This window comes from Euprymna scolopes, chromosome 24 (genome assembly GCF_053919585.1).
Source record: "Euprymna scolopes isolate OS-2025 chromosome 24, ASM5391958v1, whole genome shotgun sequence".
Taxonomy (NCBI): Eukaryota; Metazoa; Mollusca; class Cephalopoda; order Sepiida; family Sepiolidae; genus Euprymna; species Euprymna scolopes.
In genome coordinates this window covers 99,548,255-99,564,403 of record NC_136505.1, presented here as the reverse complement: position 1 = coordinate 99,564,403, position 16,149 = coordinate 99,548,255, and the positions used below count along the sequence as shown (strand labels likewise).

The window sequence follows — 16,149 nt, the reverse complement described above, 5'->3', positions numbered from 1 at the left end:
CACTTTCTGGTTTATGACATCCGGTTGCATATGCGCGCATAAACATTAACCCATAACAACGTAAACAAATAAACACAAATCACTTCTTTCGCAGATTTTGACCTGCATACTGAAATATTAACATTATTTTTTCGAAATTATTATTTAACATGGGAAGAGTGGGGGTGTTTTGCAACTATTCTTTATTACAACTATACTCTCGCTATTTTCTTACAGCTAAACAACTTTAACTCGTTGACAAACATAAAACAATTGTAGTAAAGCCAAGACCACTACTACTCTATCCATCCCCTTTCCTTTCTTTCTTTTTTTTTTTGTTTACATTTCTAGATACAAAATAGTTGTGTGAGAACGGTGAATTTGTTAACACATTTACTAATTTGTTTCATTTTATTTTATTTATTTAGGTTTTATTTTTTTGCTTCAGGTTTTATTAATCATTTTTTTTTAGATTTTAAGTTTCTATAACTTGGTTGAAGGATTCCGATATGGGTTTTTCGTTTTTATATTTCTTATCGGTAGGTTCATGTGCATTTTTTGCTGTTAAATGACTTTCATGTTCAATTTTCGAGCGATTATTCGGAAAAATAGGTAACTTTACACAAATAGGGAGGATTTTTTTTTTCATGTTTGAGTGCTCCGTCCGTGATTTTTCATTTTAATATACTTTCATAGAAATGTTTCTGTTATGTAACCCCCCACCCCCCAAAAAAAACTATTTTCTTTACGTCGCAAGTGTCACGTTCATACATGAATTCCATAGCTAATATAACATACTGACCCAACGGGTCACGGGTAGTCTAGTATATATATATATATTTCCTGATATTCATTCTTAGCTTAGACGATTACCTCATACAAACATATAAATTTAAAGAGAATAGAAAGTGGATCTTGGGTTTACTTTCAGCAATTACATTCTCTTGTTTCCCTTTAGGCCTCACATTCCATGAGTGATGTTTTTGACAAAGAGGGAAGAATTGCTGTTGTCTTGATCAGAATCTATTCCATCTAACACTTAACATCGGCAAGTTTTTTCACCTTAAAGTACTATTTTTTTTTTTAGATCCTGACATAAAGTGGCTTCATGGCTTGTCTTGAGCAATTTCCATATAAAAAAAGCCAATACAGAGTTTTTTTTCTTTTTTTCATTTGAGCAAACATTGTTAGAAATAACAGAAAACTTCTGCTCAATTCTACCTTTTTTATGTTAAAATAATAAAAAAATTAATACATGTTCCATAGGTGCCGTGAACATTTTCGATTCTTCGTTGCATCGGGAGCAAATGAGCAATGGAAGCTGGGGAAAAAGGCTTTCGTGATCATTTGCTTTTTTATTCATCTGAATATTTGACGAAGAATCGAAAATGTTCATGACACCTATAGAAAATGTATTATTTTTTCATCTTCACACAAGAAAGATCATAAAAAAAAAAAGGTATAATTAAGCAGAAATTGTTTGCTTAAACAAATAAAAATATATATAAATTTTTTTTTCTTTTAATAAGATTCTCAAATTCCATAAAACTCAGCTAAACAAAGTCAAAGGTTACATTTTTCGAAATGTTCCGAGAACAGCATTCCAAATAAAACCTGTTTTTTTTTTTCTTAAAAAAAAAAAAATAAAAAAAAAAATACACCAAATGATATTTGGGAGTAGATCATATATATATATATTTGTGAATTAAAATGTACAACTGCACGCACATATACAAAAACCCAACTTGATGCACATGTCAATCTTGTGTGTGTACAAGTTCGAGACAGAGATAGATTTGAGCAAAATAAAAGATTTAAGGCAGAGATTTGAAGTTGAGGAGAAAAAAAAAAAAAAAAACACGAAGTGGAGAGGGGGATTAGGAATCGTAAAAAAAAATAAAAAATAAAACAAATTTTTTTTTTTTGCATCCGATAACTGGCAGAGGTCACTCAGTTCACTTTTTTGAATTTTATTGATTTTTTTTTTTTTTGCCCATTCACAAGATTTTGTATCATGATTAAAAAAAAAAAAAAAAAAAAATTTTTTTTTTTTGCGGCACATTGTGAAAAGTTAACTTTGTTTATTTTTTTATTTTTTCACGTGATTTTTTGGGGAAAAAAAAAAAAAAAAAAAAAAAAAAAAAAACTTAGTTCAAGTTTTGTTTTTGTTGTCACAAAAGAAAACTTATTTTATTCATGGGACATGTCTGTTGAATGAATGCGTGGCAGGGGACATGTCTACTGAACATCTGGAAAAGGGACACGTCAGTTGAATACACAGAAGGACACTCCTTTGAATGTGTGGAGACATCCTCAGAACCTCTGTCGGAGACACATCCACTGAGAACATCATGAAATATATCATCAGAATCTGCTGAAGGACACACATTTTTGGAATTTAGTTAGTTTTTTGGGTTTGTTTTCACAATGAGCAAATGATTGTTTTTTTCTTTCACTTTTTTTTTTTTTTGTTGCATATGACAAGAGGTGAAATAAGAATCTGGTCGCAAAAAGGCAAATAAGTGAAAGTCGCTTATATATATTTATTCTCCCCCCCCGCCCCGCCTTCACCACGCAACTGCTGTTGCCAGTTCAACATGCAACTGTTGGCCAAATTATCCTCTCCGTGTTATTTTAAAAAAAAAAAAAAACTCGGTCCATGTGTTTTTGTATTCCTTGGTACTATTTCTTCTCAAAGCCAAGCAATAATTACTGGCACATCTGATGCCAAAAAATGAGGAAGAGGTGAGTAGGATTTAAAAAAAAAAGTCTTATCAAAGGGGGTGAGGAAGAAGGATTTTAAAAATGTCCGGGGGGGGGGGGGGTTAAACATGTCTGTTTTCAAAAGGGAAGGGAGAGAAGGATATATATAAAAAAAAAAAATGGAGTTTATTTTTACACGGCATATTGTTCGTGAAGGGGTTTGTATGTACGGGGTTTCGTAAAGGGTGAAAACCAATGAAAGCCAAACGGATGTCCAAAGACGGACTTGATGCTCAGCCAGCGTGATCTTCTTTCCCATGTCGCCTGCTCTTTCTTAAGTTGTTCAATACCCTGAAGAAAAAGAAAGAAAAAAAAAAAAACAATTTAAAAATATTTATAATTTAATCTTCAATGAAAAGAAAAACGTAAATAAATTTTATAACTGCGCATATGTACTGAGTGGCCCACTTAAAAGTAGCCCAAAAAATGTAGTAGAGAGAAGGAACATTCTTTTATTGTTTAAATTACGTGCAGTGTTATAAAAGATGCTGGAAATGCTCCCCGTTGACATCTATTCATTTCTGGGCACGTTTAACAACGTTTGCAGATACTGCCTCTAGATCTTCTCTGGTGATTCTCCTGATAACGCTGGTAATGTTCTCCTTTAGTTGGTCTAGATTGTGAGGATTATTTGCATAAACTTTTTGTTTTAAAGTCCCCCAAAGATAAAAATCACATGATCACAAGTCCGGGGAACGTGGTGGCCATAACCCTTTATTGTTCTCTATTCCGTAAACATGTCATGAACTCGTGTCAGTGATCGAAATGATTGTGGAAAATTGTTGATTTTACCTTGCAGAGCATGATTGAGTTTAGCAAAGGGGAAAACAATACTATTAATATCTGATACATTTTAAGCCAGGAAGCCGGTATTTTCAGACAGTTTTATCTGTAGCACCAGCAGGGTGCATAAGAATTTTAAAAAACAGATTTCGGTATTGTTGGTAACCCTGTAAAGAGAGGTACTCGATGGATTCCACACATGCAGATCAATTCCATGTAAGGAATGCAAAGCTTTCCACCATTGTCTATTGGAATGCATAAATTGACCAGAAATATTAACCAAAGAATTAGAACAATAGACAATGGAAAATAGTAAACATTCCAAGATGAAATAATGTTTATATAAATCAACACAACAGAAAGCAAAGAGGGACACAGAGCAAGAACAAGACGACACATTTTCTTCATTGCCAAACATTCACGCCCTCACCTTCACTGATGTCAACACCTGTCATAACTAAATCTAAAACTGTTGTTGGAGTGAAATAGACCAAAATATTATTAATAGATCAGTTGTGTTGTGTTTTACTTGTTGTCAGAGTGTATATATATATGATAGACCAGTGACAAAAGATGATTTAGAAATTATTATAAACTAAAACGCACACTGACTGTAGTGAATGTAACACTTATTCAAGGTTGTCTAAGGCATTTTAACGTCGCGCCTGCGAATTATGTGTATCTGTGTGTACTTACCGTCTCATCTGTACAGATAGCAGAGAGCTGCGAGCCAAACATGATGGCCGTGAAGATGCCGAAGAGAAGACCTTCGAAGATGAGAATGATCAAAAAGACGGTTGTGGCGGGCGGAGAAAAGGCAGGACAAGCTGAAAGAGACAAGGGAAGATGAAAATGTTAGCGTCTTTACTTTCATGATAAATGGACGAAGATGCAGGAGTTTGGAGTTTATTACGATGGCAGAAAGAATGACGTGAAATAACGTATAAACTCTGTGAAAATTAAAAACCCGTCCTGAGAATTCTGTGATTGCAACTAAGGCGTTTTGCTTCTTTCAGATGAAAAAGAAGAATTTTAGGAAAAAAAAAAAAAATGAAAATTTATGACACGGCACAATTGAAAAATCAGAATTTTTTTTTTTTTTTTTTTTAAATTTAAAAAAATACTAGCCGGGGTACCCGTGTGTGGAGAGGTGGTGTAGTAAGGCAGCCCGAGTGGAGAAGGGTGTTTAAAAAATAATTGCAGGGGTACCCACCATTGCCCGGGTGTGTGGAGGTTAAGGGTAACAACAAAAAAAAAAAAAAAAAAAAAAAAAAAAATGGTAGTACAGGCACGAAGGAGAAAAAGAAAGTGAAAAAAAAAAAAAAAGTAACATCTTAGTTGATGTGTCCATTGCACAAACAGAAATAGAGAGCGTCGAAATTAAACGTAGTCAATCAAAAAGGCGACGATGACTTTGCAAAAATGTTGACACAAAAAACGAACCCTCCTTGTACAAAACTGCCGAGTGGAGGGTGAAGGAATTAATGTTTTTGAGCAATTTTTTTGATATTTGTCATCTGAAGGGCTGAGGTTTAAAACAATACAGAAACGGTCAGGATCCGTTGCCTGTGTCGGAAGTTTTTGCAAAACATGCAAACACACATTTTGCCTTAAATATTAGATTTAAGATGATGTGTTAAATGGCAACATTTATTAAATATTTTTTTAATTGTAATTTTTCTAAACCAAAATAGCAGATGAATGTGACGTTAATTGAATGCTATTTTAAAGCATCAGATTTTGTTAAATTTCACATCCATTTATATTATATATATATATATATATATATATATAATCGAAAAAAATCAAACTGATTTTATTTTCACAACTAGCGGGGGTGCCCCTAGAAAAAAATAAAAATGGTAGTAGCAGAGGAGGGTGAAATCAAAACAGTAGGCAGCCCGGGTGGAAAGAGGAGTTGTTAGAAAAAAAAAAAAAAAAAAAAAAATGTGGTAGTAGGCAGGCAGGTAGGCTCGATCCCGTAACACGAAGGAAAAAAAAAAAAGTTTAAGAAACGCAATATCTTAGCCAATGTCTCCATAGCGCGACCGGAAGTCCCGAGCGTTATAATTAAGCATCAATCCAACGGGGACGATGACTTTGCAAAAATGTTGACGCAAAAACTGACCCCTCCTTGTACAAAGCTGCCCAGTTGATGGAATGAATGTTTTTGGCCAATTTTTCAATATTTGTCCTCCGAAAGATCGAGCTTGAAAACGATACAGATATCGTGAGGATGTGTCCTGTGTCAAAAGTTTTTGCAAGACATAAAAATGCCTTTTATATTTTACATAAAATTGAGAGAAAAAAAAAAAAAAAAAAAAAAAAAAAAAAAATTATAATAGTTGTTTTTTATAAATAACTAGCGAGGGGTACCCGGCGTTGCCCGGGTGTTTTTCGGGGTATGTGAAAAAAACCCGTTAAATATGATATCTTGATTAATTCAGATTTCGTGTTTATTAATAAGGAAGCAAAAAACGTTAAATCTTTAACAATATTTAACGTTTTTTTCCTTGTTTGTTCACTTTGCATTGGTTCAGTTTTTCATTGTCGCTGACGAACTTACACTGTTTTTTCAAACCTCTTATGGTTTATTCGGCGTAACAAAACCAACGGTACGACCTTGAAATATATATATATATATTTTTTTTTTTTGCCGTCTGTAGCTTCTTCAGACTTTTACTGTAAAAGTCTAAAGAAGCTACAGACGGCCATAAAAACGGCTGAGTAGCTGAAACAATAACGTAACTTAACAGAAAGATATGGTAATAAAAAATAAAACGCATATTTGCTCTACAACAGTATTGAGCACTTTCTTCAGTTTTTATTAATTACCATTTCCACTAATATATATATATATATATATATATATATATATATATAAGTGTTGGGACGAACAATCGAATAAAAAAAATCGGAGCTTTTTGAGGTATCGGAATCGAAAACATATTTTCCGATGCCAAAACCGATTCCTTAAATTATCTTTTATTTGATTTAAGAAACATCTTCCACCATTGACAGTAATAATAAAATAAATATTTAGTGATATAAACTTCTAGTAAGACTAAAATCTCTAGATCACCCTCTCGCAAGGGTGTTTTCACATTCGAGAAAATATAGGCACATTTAAGATGTGTTTTAACAGTAATTGATACAAAATAACATTTTTATAGTTAAATATTTAGAGATTTATAAAGAATCGGAATCGGAAATTTAGTACAGAATCGGTAATTGTATCGGAATTGGGAAAAATATTGGAATCGCCCCATCATTAATATATATGTGTGTTTTGTTCATTTGCTTTTTCACCTGACGATGATTAGATGAAGAATCGAAAACGTTTGTGATACACATGTAACATTAATTATTTTTTTGATTTTAACTCAAAAAAGATTAGAAAAATAAAAAGTATAATAAAAAGAGAAAAATTCTTGATTTTTACAATTTTCACTTAAATAATGTGCGCGCGAGAGATCAGTAGAGACTGTTTCATTGTATCGCAGCTCTTCAATGTGATTAGACAAGCAACTGCCTCTTGCCAGAATCAAAACTTGACCATTTAGCTGTCAGCCAGCGCTTCTAACTCCTTTGCCATCCTCTAGCTGTAAATCCCACTGATAAACATTGTCAAATGCTGAAAGTTTCATTTGTTTACATAAAGACCATGGTGTTATTCGGCAATTTGGCATTTGGCAATTTCATTTACCAAGTAAGTGCACATCTGTTATTTTATATACCATACTAAGAATTGAAAAGTATTCAATTATTTTTATGGAAGAGCATTGCCTCAATGTTAAGTGGAAATCATTTACCAGAGTGCTCCATTTGTAGGGAAGCCTATACAAATAAATGTGGAGCTGTTCCAAAAGTAACGTCTCCTCTTTCTTATTCTGCCTGAATGGATGAGAGAGGATTGCAAATTGCATTGTTATGATGACTGAACTTATTCATTCATGACCTGAAAGTTTCATCTCTCTTTTGCAGATATTGACGGTGTGAGATTAAGAAAGCAACCCCTCTGCCATGGACTTTTGTCAGAAGCAGAGATGAGTGATTGAATGCCCGACAAAAGCAAAAGTGCATTGGGAATGGTCGAAACTATGCAGATAAAAATAAATTTTGAAGCACAAAAGATCACTCGTTTTTATGGTACTACTTCCATCTTCAACTTTCGGACAAAAAAAAAAAAAAATTGGTGAAACTCCCCCCCCCCCCATGTGTGTGTGTAAGAACGTCAAGAAACATGTTTTTTTGCCTCTATAACTCATCCATGTAGCTAATTTAATTAAAAAGCAACCCGTCATGGACTTTTTGTCAGAAGCAGAGATGCGTCATTGAATGCCTGGAAAAAAAAAAAAAAAAATGCATTGGGAATGGTGGAAACTATGCAGATAAAAATAAAATTTGGAACACAAAAGATCACTCGTTTTAATGGTACCACTCCCATCTTCAACTTTTGAACTAAGGAAAGAAAAAAAAAAAAAAAAAAATGGTGAAACTCGCCCCCTCCCCCAATGTGCGTGTTCATATATAAAAAATAGTTATCAAGTGACATGTTTTGTTGCCTCTATAACTCATGTATGCAACTAATTTAAGCGAGTTCCAATCACACTGAGGAGTTATAGAGATAATGAAACGTGCCTGTGGATAAGTTATATTATAAAATACATAACCAGGGTTTTGACAACAGCATATTCTTTTCATTGTTTTGACTCTCGAGTATATATCCGACACAGACACAATCAACCGAGAATCACATCACTCTACATAAAAAGCAAAGAAGATATTAATGGATATCAATACCTGAGAATCAAAACAAAGAAAAGAATATGCTGTTGTCATAGCTCTAGTCATGATACAAGAGGAACATTCGTCCCAGGAATGAATAAGATTAATTCCTCAAACAGTTTTGCACTATTTTTATGTCGCCTTCATGAAGACTGAAATCAATATATAGTGATACTAAACCTTGTGTTTAGAATCCTTATTTGAATTTTGATCAAAATCCATTACATGCTTTGGATCCTAGAAAATGTCCAAAATTTAAAGTTTAACTGAAAGAATCTTGTTTAATTGGTGTTTAATGACTTGATCGAAAGCCTCCATTCAGTAAGGATAGCTGCATGTGAAATTGTGAAGCAAGGGTTGCGCAATCACCAACCACACCGCTTAAATCCAATGGCAAAGAGAAATGACTGAAAACAATGCCAAGATAAGCAAAAAAACAACTATAGTCCTTGGTATTCCCAAATGGTCACCCATTTTAGTACTGACCGGGCTTAACATATCTTAACTTCGGTGATCTAATGGGAACCAGTGTGTTAATGTGAATTATGCCGTATTTGTCAAATGATGATGGATCTGAAATATTTGAATGTCCAAATGGCAGATTGTGTTCATATTACGATGCTTAAAAACCGGTTAAAATATTAATAAACTGAAATTTAGACACTCTTTATTAAATGACGTCCAATATCTATTGTTAAACTTTTACCAACATTGGCTGTATCTGAATTTTCATAAAGGGATTCCACAAGTTTTGCATAAAACTAAATTAAACTAATTTGAATCTCTTAATTCATAATGATTCGTTAATTAGTTTCGAAGTGAACCCTATACAAATACATATACACACATACTTCCTTCCCCCCTCCTCTACTCAGCTCATTCCTCTAACACATACACACAGACAGCTCTCCTTTATCTAAGTTTCTTGAGAAATGAGTTGGCATAAGGAAATTAACTCCTTGATAAAAAAAAATCAGCTACTCCCCTTTTACTTGAAAAAAAAAACAAACTTTGATCTGCTGACCGCCAAAGTCAAAGAATTTTAGTTATTCACTTCAAAGCACTCAAGAATATACCAACTTTGTGGGTGTTTGTTTCATAGTTTTCTTAATTTTAACTAGCTATACATAGACAATTATAAAAAAAAATGTGTTTATTATTCAAAAGGGAATGAATTTAAAAATTGTGTCGATCGGTTCAAATATCTTGCCGTTATCATCACTGCAACAGGCTACCAGGAGGAAGACATCCCCAACTGCATCATTGCTTCCTCTCGACTTTGACCATGGTTTTGGTCTTGAAAATAAATAAGGATGATTACCAAAGTCAAGATCTACCAGGTCCTAGTCCGCACCATCCTCTTTTATGGTTGCAGAACTTGGCCTATCCAATTCATGGCAAGTGCTTGATTGAACTCCAATCTATGGTCACCCCTTGCTAAACTTACACAAAAACACTCGACTAGCTAAAACCACTATATACGATTTCCCCCACTCTCTAACTGTGCCTAAATCTAAACGTAGATTCCATAAACAATGCTTTTTTTTCCCCAAAACTGCCCGCCTTTCTGCTGGTCTGCTTCCCAGCTGAAGCTAACATGATAGCCTGCAAATCCAATGAGCCGTCCCCATAAATAATCAAATTCTACCCAATTTACACCATTAACGATTACTACCTTTACATTTTCTTATCCTAAAGTGGCTTTCTGGCCTTCATAAGTAGTGACTTCCAAGTAGAAAAAAAACAAAACAAAAAAAAAAAACAAGAAAGTAACCTATGCAAATTTGAGGTATTCGACCATAACTACATACGCCGCATCCTCAATGTCCGCTGGCAATAGTTCATCCTCAGCAGCACAATTTGCATTCTCTGCAAAATCCACTCCCTCCAAAAACTTATTTGCCAGTTGGTTTGGCCACACCCTTGGACGACACTCAGGTTACTTCATCTGTGAGTTTATCGACCCAGCATCATCACAAGATTGGAAGAAACATTATGGTGACCAACTCAAAACCTGGCTCAGGACAGCAAAGCAGGATGCTGAACTGATTCTGGGCTCTCACCTTTATGGGGTCCATCGCTGAAATTGTGAATGGCTTGAACGGAAGCAGCCTTCGATTGCCATGCCTGGTCAACCAATGTTCAGGACATGCTGAACTTGTTAGAGTTGGCTGAACTGACCCAGGATACATACCGCAACGATTCTGTGTCAGCATACAAGTCAACGCAAAATCTCTTGACCAAACGCCAAACATAACAGTTTGAGTCGATGTACACCTGTTCATATCATTGTGAATTATTAAGAATGATAACTTCCTTCAGTCAACAAAGTTTCATTTCAAAATAGAATCTTCCTCATATTAAAAACTTTCACATCAAGGTTTCAGACATTTGTACCTAATGTACCGTACTTTGGGGTAATTGCGCCAAGTCCGGGGTAATTGCACCAACTAGCTAAAAGTGCTCTTTTGGCAACCATGCATATAAAGAGCACTTTCTTTTAGTTGGCGCAATTACCCCAAAGTATGGTAGTTGGATTGCACAAAAGATTGTGAAGTTTTATTAGGTATCCATTGACTGATTTAACTTTATATTCAAGATTACATAAGAATTTCACACACACAATGCTGCCAGAAGCCAACATTATATATATATATATATATATATATATATATATATATATATATATGTACACACACTAGCAGATGTACTTGGCAAAGCCTGGTATTAGATGTAATGTTAAATTCCTTAAAAAGATGAATTAAAAAAAAAAAAAAAAGAAACCGACACATGTGCATGTGAGTATGTTTCTTCTAAACAGTTCACGTCTTGAAAGTAAAAAAAAAAAAAAAAAAAAATACTCAAGCTAAGATTGAAACCAAAAATTAGAGATTGAGCCAAGTATGATAACCATTAGGCCAGCTTGCCACAACCTTTAAAAAGTGTTTTCAAACCTGCTTATTCTTAACATAAGGAAGTTGTCATCTGAACAATTTGTGCACACGCAGTCGTGAAAGCAGATAAAAATCCAATGACACTCAAGTCCCAATTTTTTTCAATTTTGACGCCTTAGCAGCCCTTTTTTCCGAATGAAAACTGATTAAAATGCCTTCCATGTGTCTGAATACCCTATATACCAAATTTCAAGTCTGTAGATCAAAAATTTGTTGAGTATATAGATTGAGAGTTGTCCTTTTGACACTTGAAACTTGATATAGAGAGGCAAATTCGATTTGGTTTTTAGCCACTAAAAAATCTGCTAAGGTGTCAAAATTAAAAAATTAGAACTTGGCAGGCAAAAGTTGACTAAATGTGTATTTTCTACGCATGTGCAAAAATACATTTAAGTTTATTTTTACAGTTTTAATGTGTATGGAATTAGCTCATAATAATGATTAAGGCTGGAGAGCTTTAGGTTTTGATTCTAGCCGATGGCATCCAAATCAGTTTCTAATTTTTCTTTTTGAAATCACTAGTATATATTAGGTACAATATAATAATCAAGAAAATTGGTGCCAAGCAATCTTTACCTACAGTTCATTTATAAAAGTGAAATAGTACGAGGGTTATTCCAAGAGTAAAGCCTCCTATTTTTTTTTTTTTTCAACTCAAACTCATCTCCTAACTGCGTGAATACAAAATCTGCATGAACTAAAATATATTTAAGCATATGTTACGACTGGGCAACGCCAGACGACCTGCTAGTAAATAAATAAAAATTGTTGGTTGTTTCTATTTTACGGCATATCAGCCCATTTCAGGTTATTTAATGCTGAATCCAGTTATTTTGAAAAAAATTTTTTAATAGAATATGTATTTTTTTTTCAAGTGGGTTTCTATTTAACCCATAGTTGGGACCCTTACCGGTACTACTACTCCAGGTCAGAGTGGACCTGGGAGCAGTCGCAATTAAAGGGTGGCTCCACACTCCCCAAAGCCCGCAAGCTGGGGCCTCACCATAAGGTCATATCCAGGACCAATATTGTGAATTTTTATTAATTAATCATACAGCGACTGGTTTGACGCTATATTTATAAACCCTTTAGAAATTTGTTTCGTGTATACCCGATAAGAATACACTGAAAAAAAAAATCTCACAAACATACATACATCTCTGGCAAAAGCCAACAAAAATAAATGCACAAAAATGGAAATGGCACTAACCCTAACCCTATGCGGGTTTTAACCAGCTTCCTTCAAAGGAGGAAGTTCCATGGTAGTAAGAAATTCACAAGTGGTTCCCAACCGCATGTATATTCCCGTTAGGTTTTTGCAACTCTTGCAGGGAGGTGTTGATGTATTCCTACATACAGTGCCTGGAATTCCCAAATTGGTCACCCATCTGGTACTGATCAAAATTCACCTTACTTCAGTGATAGTGTTTAAAGTAAAGATTAAAAAAAAAAAAGTGAGCCATCATAGGATATGTTATAGCAATGACATTTGTATGTCTCATAGATCTCTATATAATGCTGTGAACTAAATTAATAATGTGATTTGACCATGTACGAAACATGGCTGCCAGTCTGATGCGACAATGACCGATATTATCAAATGCAATATTCTTTGGTGGTTTGAAGAAGAATTTGTAAACAGAAAAATAGGATTAATTATACAGAAAACACTATCAATGAAAACGGTGAAAAAAAAAAACTCCTTTAAACACAGTTTCGTCTGATCTTAAAAAAATAATGTCAAAAATAATAAAAACTTAAAAAAGTGAATGACAATAGGAGTGGAAATCTGTATGCTGGAATTATGAATTGAAAAATGGGCGGGGGGGGGGGGGGGTCATAAAAATGGGGGGTGGGTAAATCTTCGACTTATATTTCAGTTTATTTTGTCTACACAGGTTTATCAATTTAAGAATATTGAGATGTGCGTTCGACCTAGCACTATGTGCAAAATGGAAAATCACTCTCCGGAAAAGTTATCGGAACATGTATTGGGTTTGTTTTGAGGCATATCAGCTATTTTCAGATTTAACTCTGAATCTGATCATTTTGGTAAAAAGATTTTATGCTTCAAGTTCTTTACATCATCAAATATTTATTCATGGTGTTTGGTTTGGTTGTTTTGTAGAAGAAAATTGTTTTTGTTTTTAGCTTTGCACAATATGAGGTTTTGGAGAGAAAAAAAAAACATCATCAATGTTATAAAAGGTTTTCAGGCTAACCAGGTAGTTTTTTTTTTGGGGGGGGTTGCTTAAGACAAGGTATGAAGCCACTTAGTGTAAGAAGCTAACAAGAATGAAAGCTGATTATTGCAAAGACGGAAGATACCTATTAACCTTAGTCTTAAAAAAAAAAAAAAAAAAAAAAAAAAAAAATCAAGGTTGTAGGTAGAAAAAAGACTGAGCAGGAAGAGAGTTCCACAACCTTGCAGTCATTGGAAAGAAGCTACTGAAATAAGAAACTGTATTACAATGAGGCATTAAAATAGCAAATTGATGATACCCACTAGACCAACAAGTCAAACGAGCTAGAACAAAGGAAGCAGAGAACAGATAAGACAACTCTGAGGAACACATACCATAATCGTATTTGTAAAAAAGACTGAGACTAGCAACTAGTTATGTAGACATGAAAAGTGGAACTGCACCTCTAGTCTGATTCAGGTTAATCTAGCTGAAAGAATTCATGGAGGAACTTCCTGGTTATAAAGGGTAATGGTTTTTGAAATTTTTCTCTTAAATTTAATATTTGAAAATTCATTTTGTGCGTAGTTAAATTAACAGCAAGGTACACTGGTTTCTCGTAAGCATATTCTGACACAGTAGTAGCTCTCCCACTTACATATCACTTTCCTGACAACAGGTTTAATGAATTATCCACTTAAAACAAAAAAAAAATTTTTTTAATTGTTTTTGTTTTTTTATGTTAAAAATGAAATGTTTTATTTTGTAATGCATTTAAAAATAATGTAACACATAATAGCGTTACAATTTTATAATAACATAATAGCGTGAAACATCAAAATTCATAGGAAGACACATGGTGTCACAATTACGCACAATGAGCCATCACTATGCTAGATATTTGATCTTGTTAAGTCAATCAATCTAGTGATAGAGTGCTGGTGCATAAAAAATTATGTTGACTACCGCAACGCATGCCAAGAATTGAAAATAAAAGGGTTGGCTGTTGGTTGTTTTTGTTTTACGGCAAATCAACCCCTTTTCAGGTTATTTAATGCCGAATCCGGTGATTTTGAAGAAAATTTTTTTAATAGAATATGTTTTTTGCAAGTCAGTTTCTATTTAACCCAAAGTTGGGTCCCTAACAGGTACTACCACTCCGGGCCAGAGTGGACCTGGGAACAGTCGCAATTAAAGGGTGGCTCCACACTCTCCAGAGCCCGCAAGCTGGGGCCTCACCATCGGATATAGTTTAACGTCATATCCAGGACCGAAAATAAAAGGGAGGTAAACTTACATTTTTACCTTATAAAAATTATCTCCCTTACATTTTAAGATGTTTTGAACATTACTTAAAATTGACTTCTCTTCCTTGCCCGGACAACTATTTTTGGAAAGCAACTGGATTCCATTTTTTTTTTTTTTTTTTTTTTTTTAGTGTAAATAACATGCGGCAAGAAATGGCTTGTTAGTATCCAATTTCTATTTGTCAAATTCACTGCTATTTAGGTTTAACATTTAGGAAAATCTGATAATAAAATATCAGTTGATGAAGTTTTTATTTTTGTTATTTTATTATTTTATTTATTAAAAAAAAAAAATTTTACATAATATTTTTTTTTTTGCTTGGAGAACAACCACTTATCAAGGCCAGGAGGCCACACAAGGATAAGGGTTAACCAATAGGTAGTCGGGGAGACAAAATCAGTCACGGTAGAACTTGTAGCTAGATTATCTAAATGGACGATTCAATAGGAATTTATTTACATTAGACTTGAACACAGCCATGTTATAGTCAGCCAGGAAGCGGACAAATTTTTGCGTTCCACACACAGACGGTTCTAGAAAAGAAGCTCTGCTCATGGAATTTTCGTTTAGATTTCGGTTAAGATAGAGAGTGAGGAAAGCTGTTGGCGGTTGTTTCAGCTAGGCGAGCAATTTTGTGGGGAAGAACCAAAGATTGGAACTCAGTCGAACACTTACAATAAAAGTGTCGATAAAGCAGAGATAGACTTGCAACGTCTTCTGTGAAAAAGAGGGAGTAGAGAGGAGAAACGGTCACCGTCCACTAAAATTTGAAGACGGTTTTGTACCCTGTCAAGGCATGAAAGGGTGCTTTTTAGGAGCTCCACCCCCAGATGTGATAACAGTACTCTGTCTTAAGACGTTTTTGACTCTTGTACAGGAAGGGGGATTGCATTGAGAAGGAGATACTTTCTGGAGCGATAGTACGATCCCATCATCTTTCCAGTTATTTTGATAACGGATTCAATGTAGGTCTTCTATTTCAGGTCATGTGTAAAGGTCATGACTAGAAGTTTGAAGCTGGGTGCTTCATCGAGGCAAGAGACATTCATTTCAATGCAGGTATCTGAGCATTGGTGGTAAAAAGATACAAGTTCCGTTTTGGATGTATTTAAGAAAATAACTTGCCATTTTTTTTTTTCCCCCCATTGATACAATGGGGAAAAAAAAAAAAATAAAATAAATAAATAAATAAAAAGAAATGGCTCCAGGTTGGAGGAGAGATAATCAAAGATTCTGATCTTTATCAACCTTTGAAGTATTACCGAAAAGAGTAGTATCGTCTGCATAGATGTCGATGGCTGAACAAAGAATGTAATTTGAGAACTCGTTGATAAAGATCAGTATTTAAGACTTATTAAAATTATGCAAAAAAAAAAAAAAAAACATAAAAT

The 16,149-nt window shown here is 34.2% G+C and overlaps 1 protein-coding gene across 16 annotated transcripts in view; it reads right to left on the bottom strand.

Moving 5' to 3' along the window:
* Positions 1-1,613: 1,613 nt before the first annotated feature.
* LOC145246866 (palmitoyltransferase ZDHHC3-like) overlaps positions 1,614-16,149 on the bottom strand; it is a 170,200-nt gene continuing 155,664 nt past the window's right edge. For 8 of the 16 annotated variants that reach the window (XM_080108728.1, XM_080108726.1, XM_080108719.1 and 5 more), the window contains 2 exons: positions 4,222-4,352; positions 1,614-3,033 (listed from right to left, as the gene is read on the bottom strand). In XM_080108728.1, coding sequence (XP_079964854.1) covers positions 2,875-3,033; positions 4,222-4,352 — 290 coding nt within the window. In that variant the 3' untranslated portion in view covers positions 1,614-2,874. The remainder of the gene's footprint in view (positions 3,034-4,221; positions 4,353-16,149) is intronic. The other 8 variants (XM_080108724.1, XM_080108716.1, XM_080108715.1 and 5 more) reach the window with 2 other exon arrangements.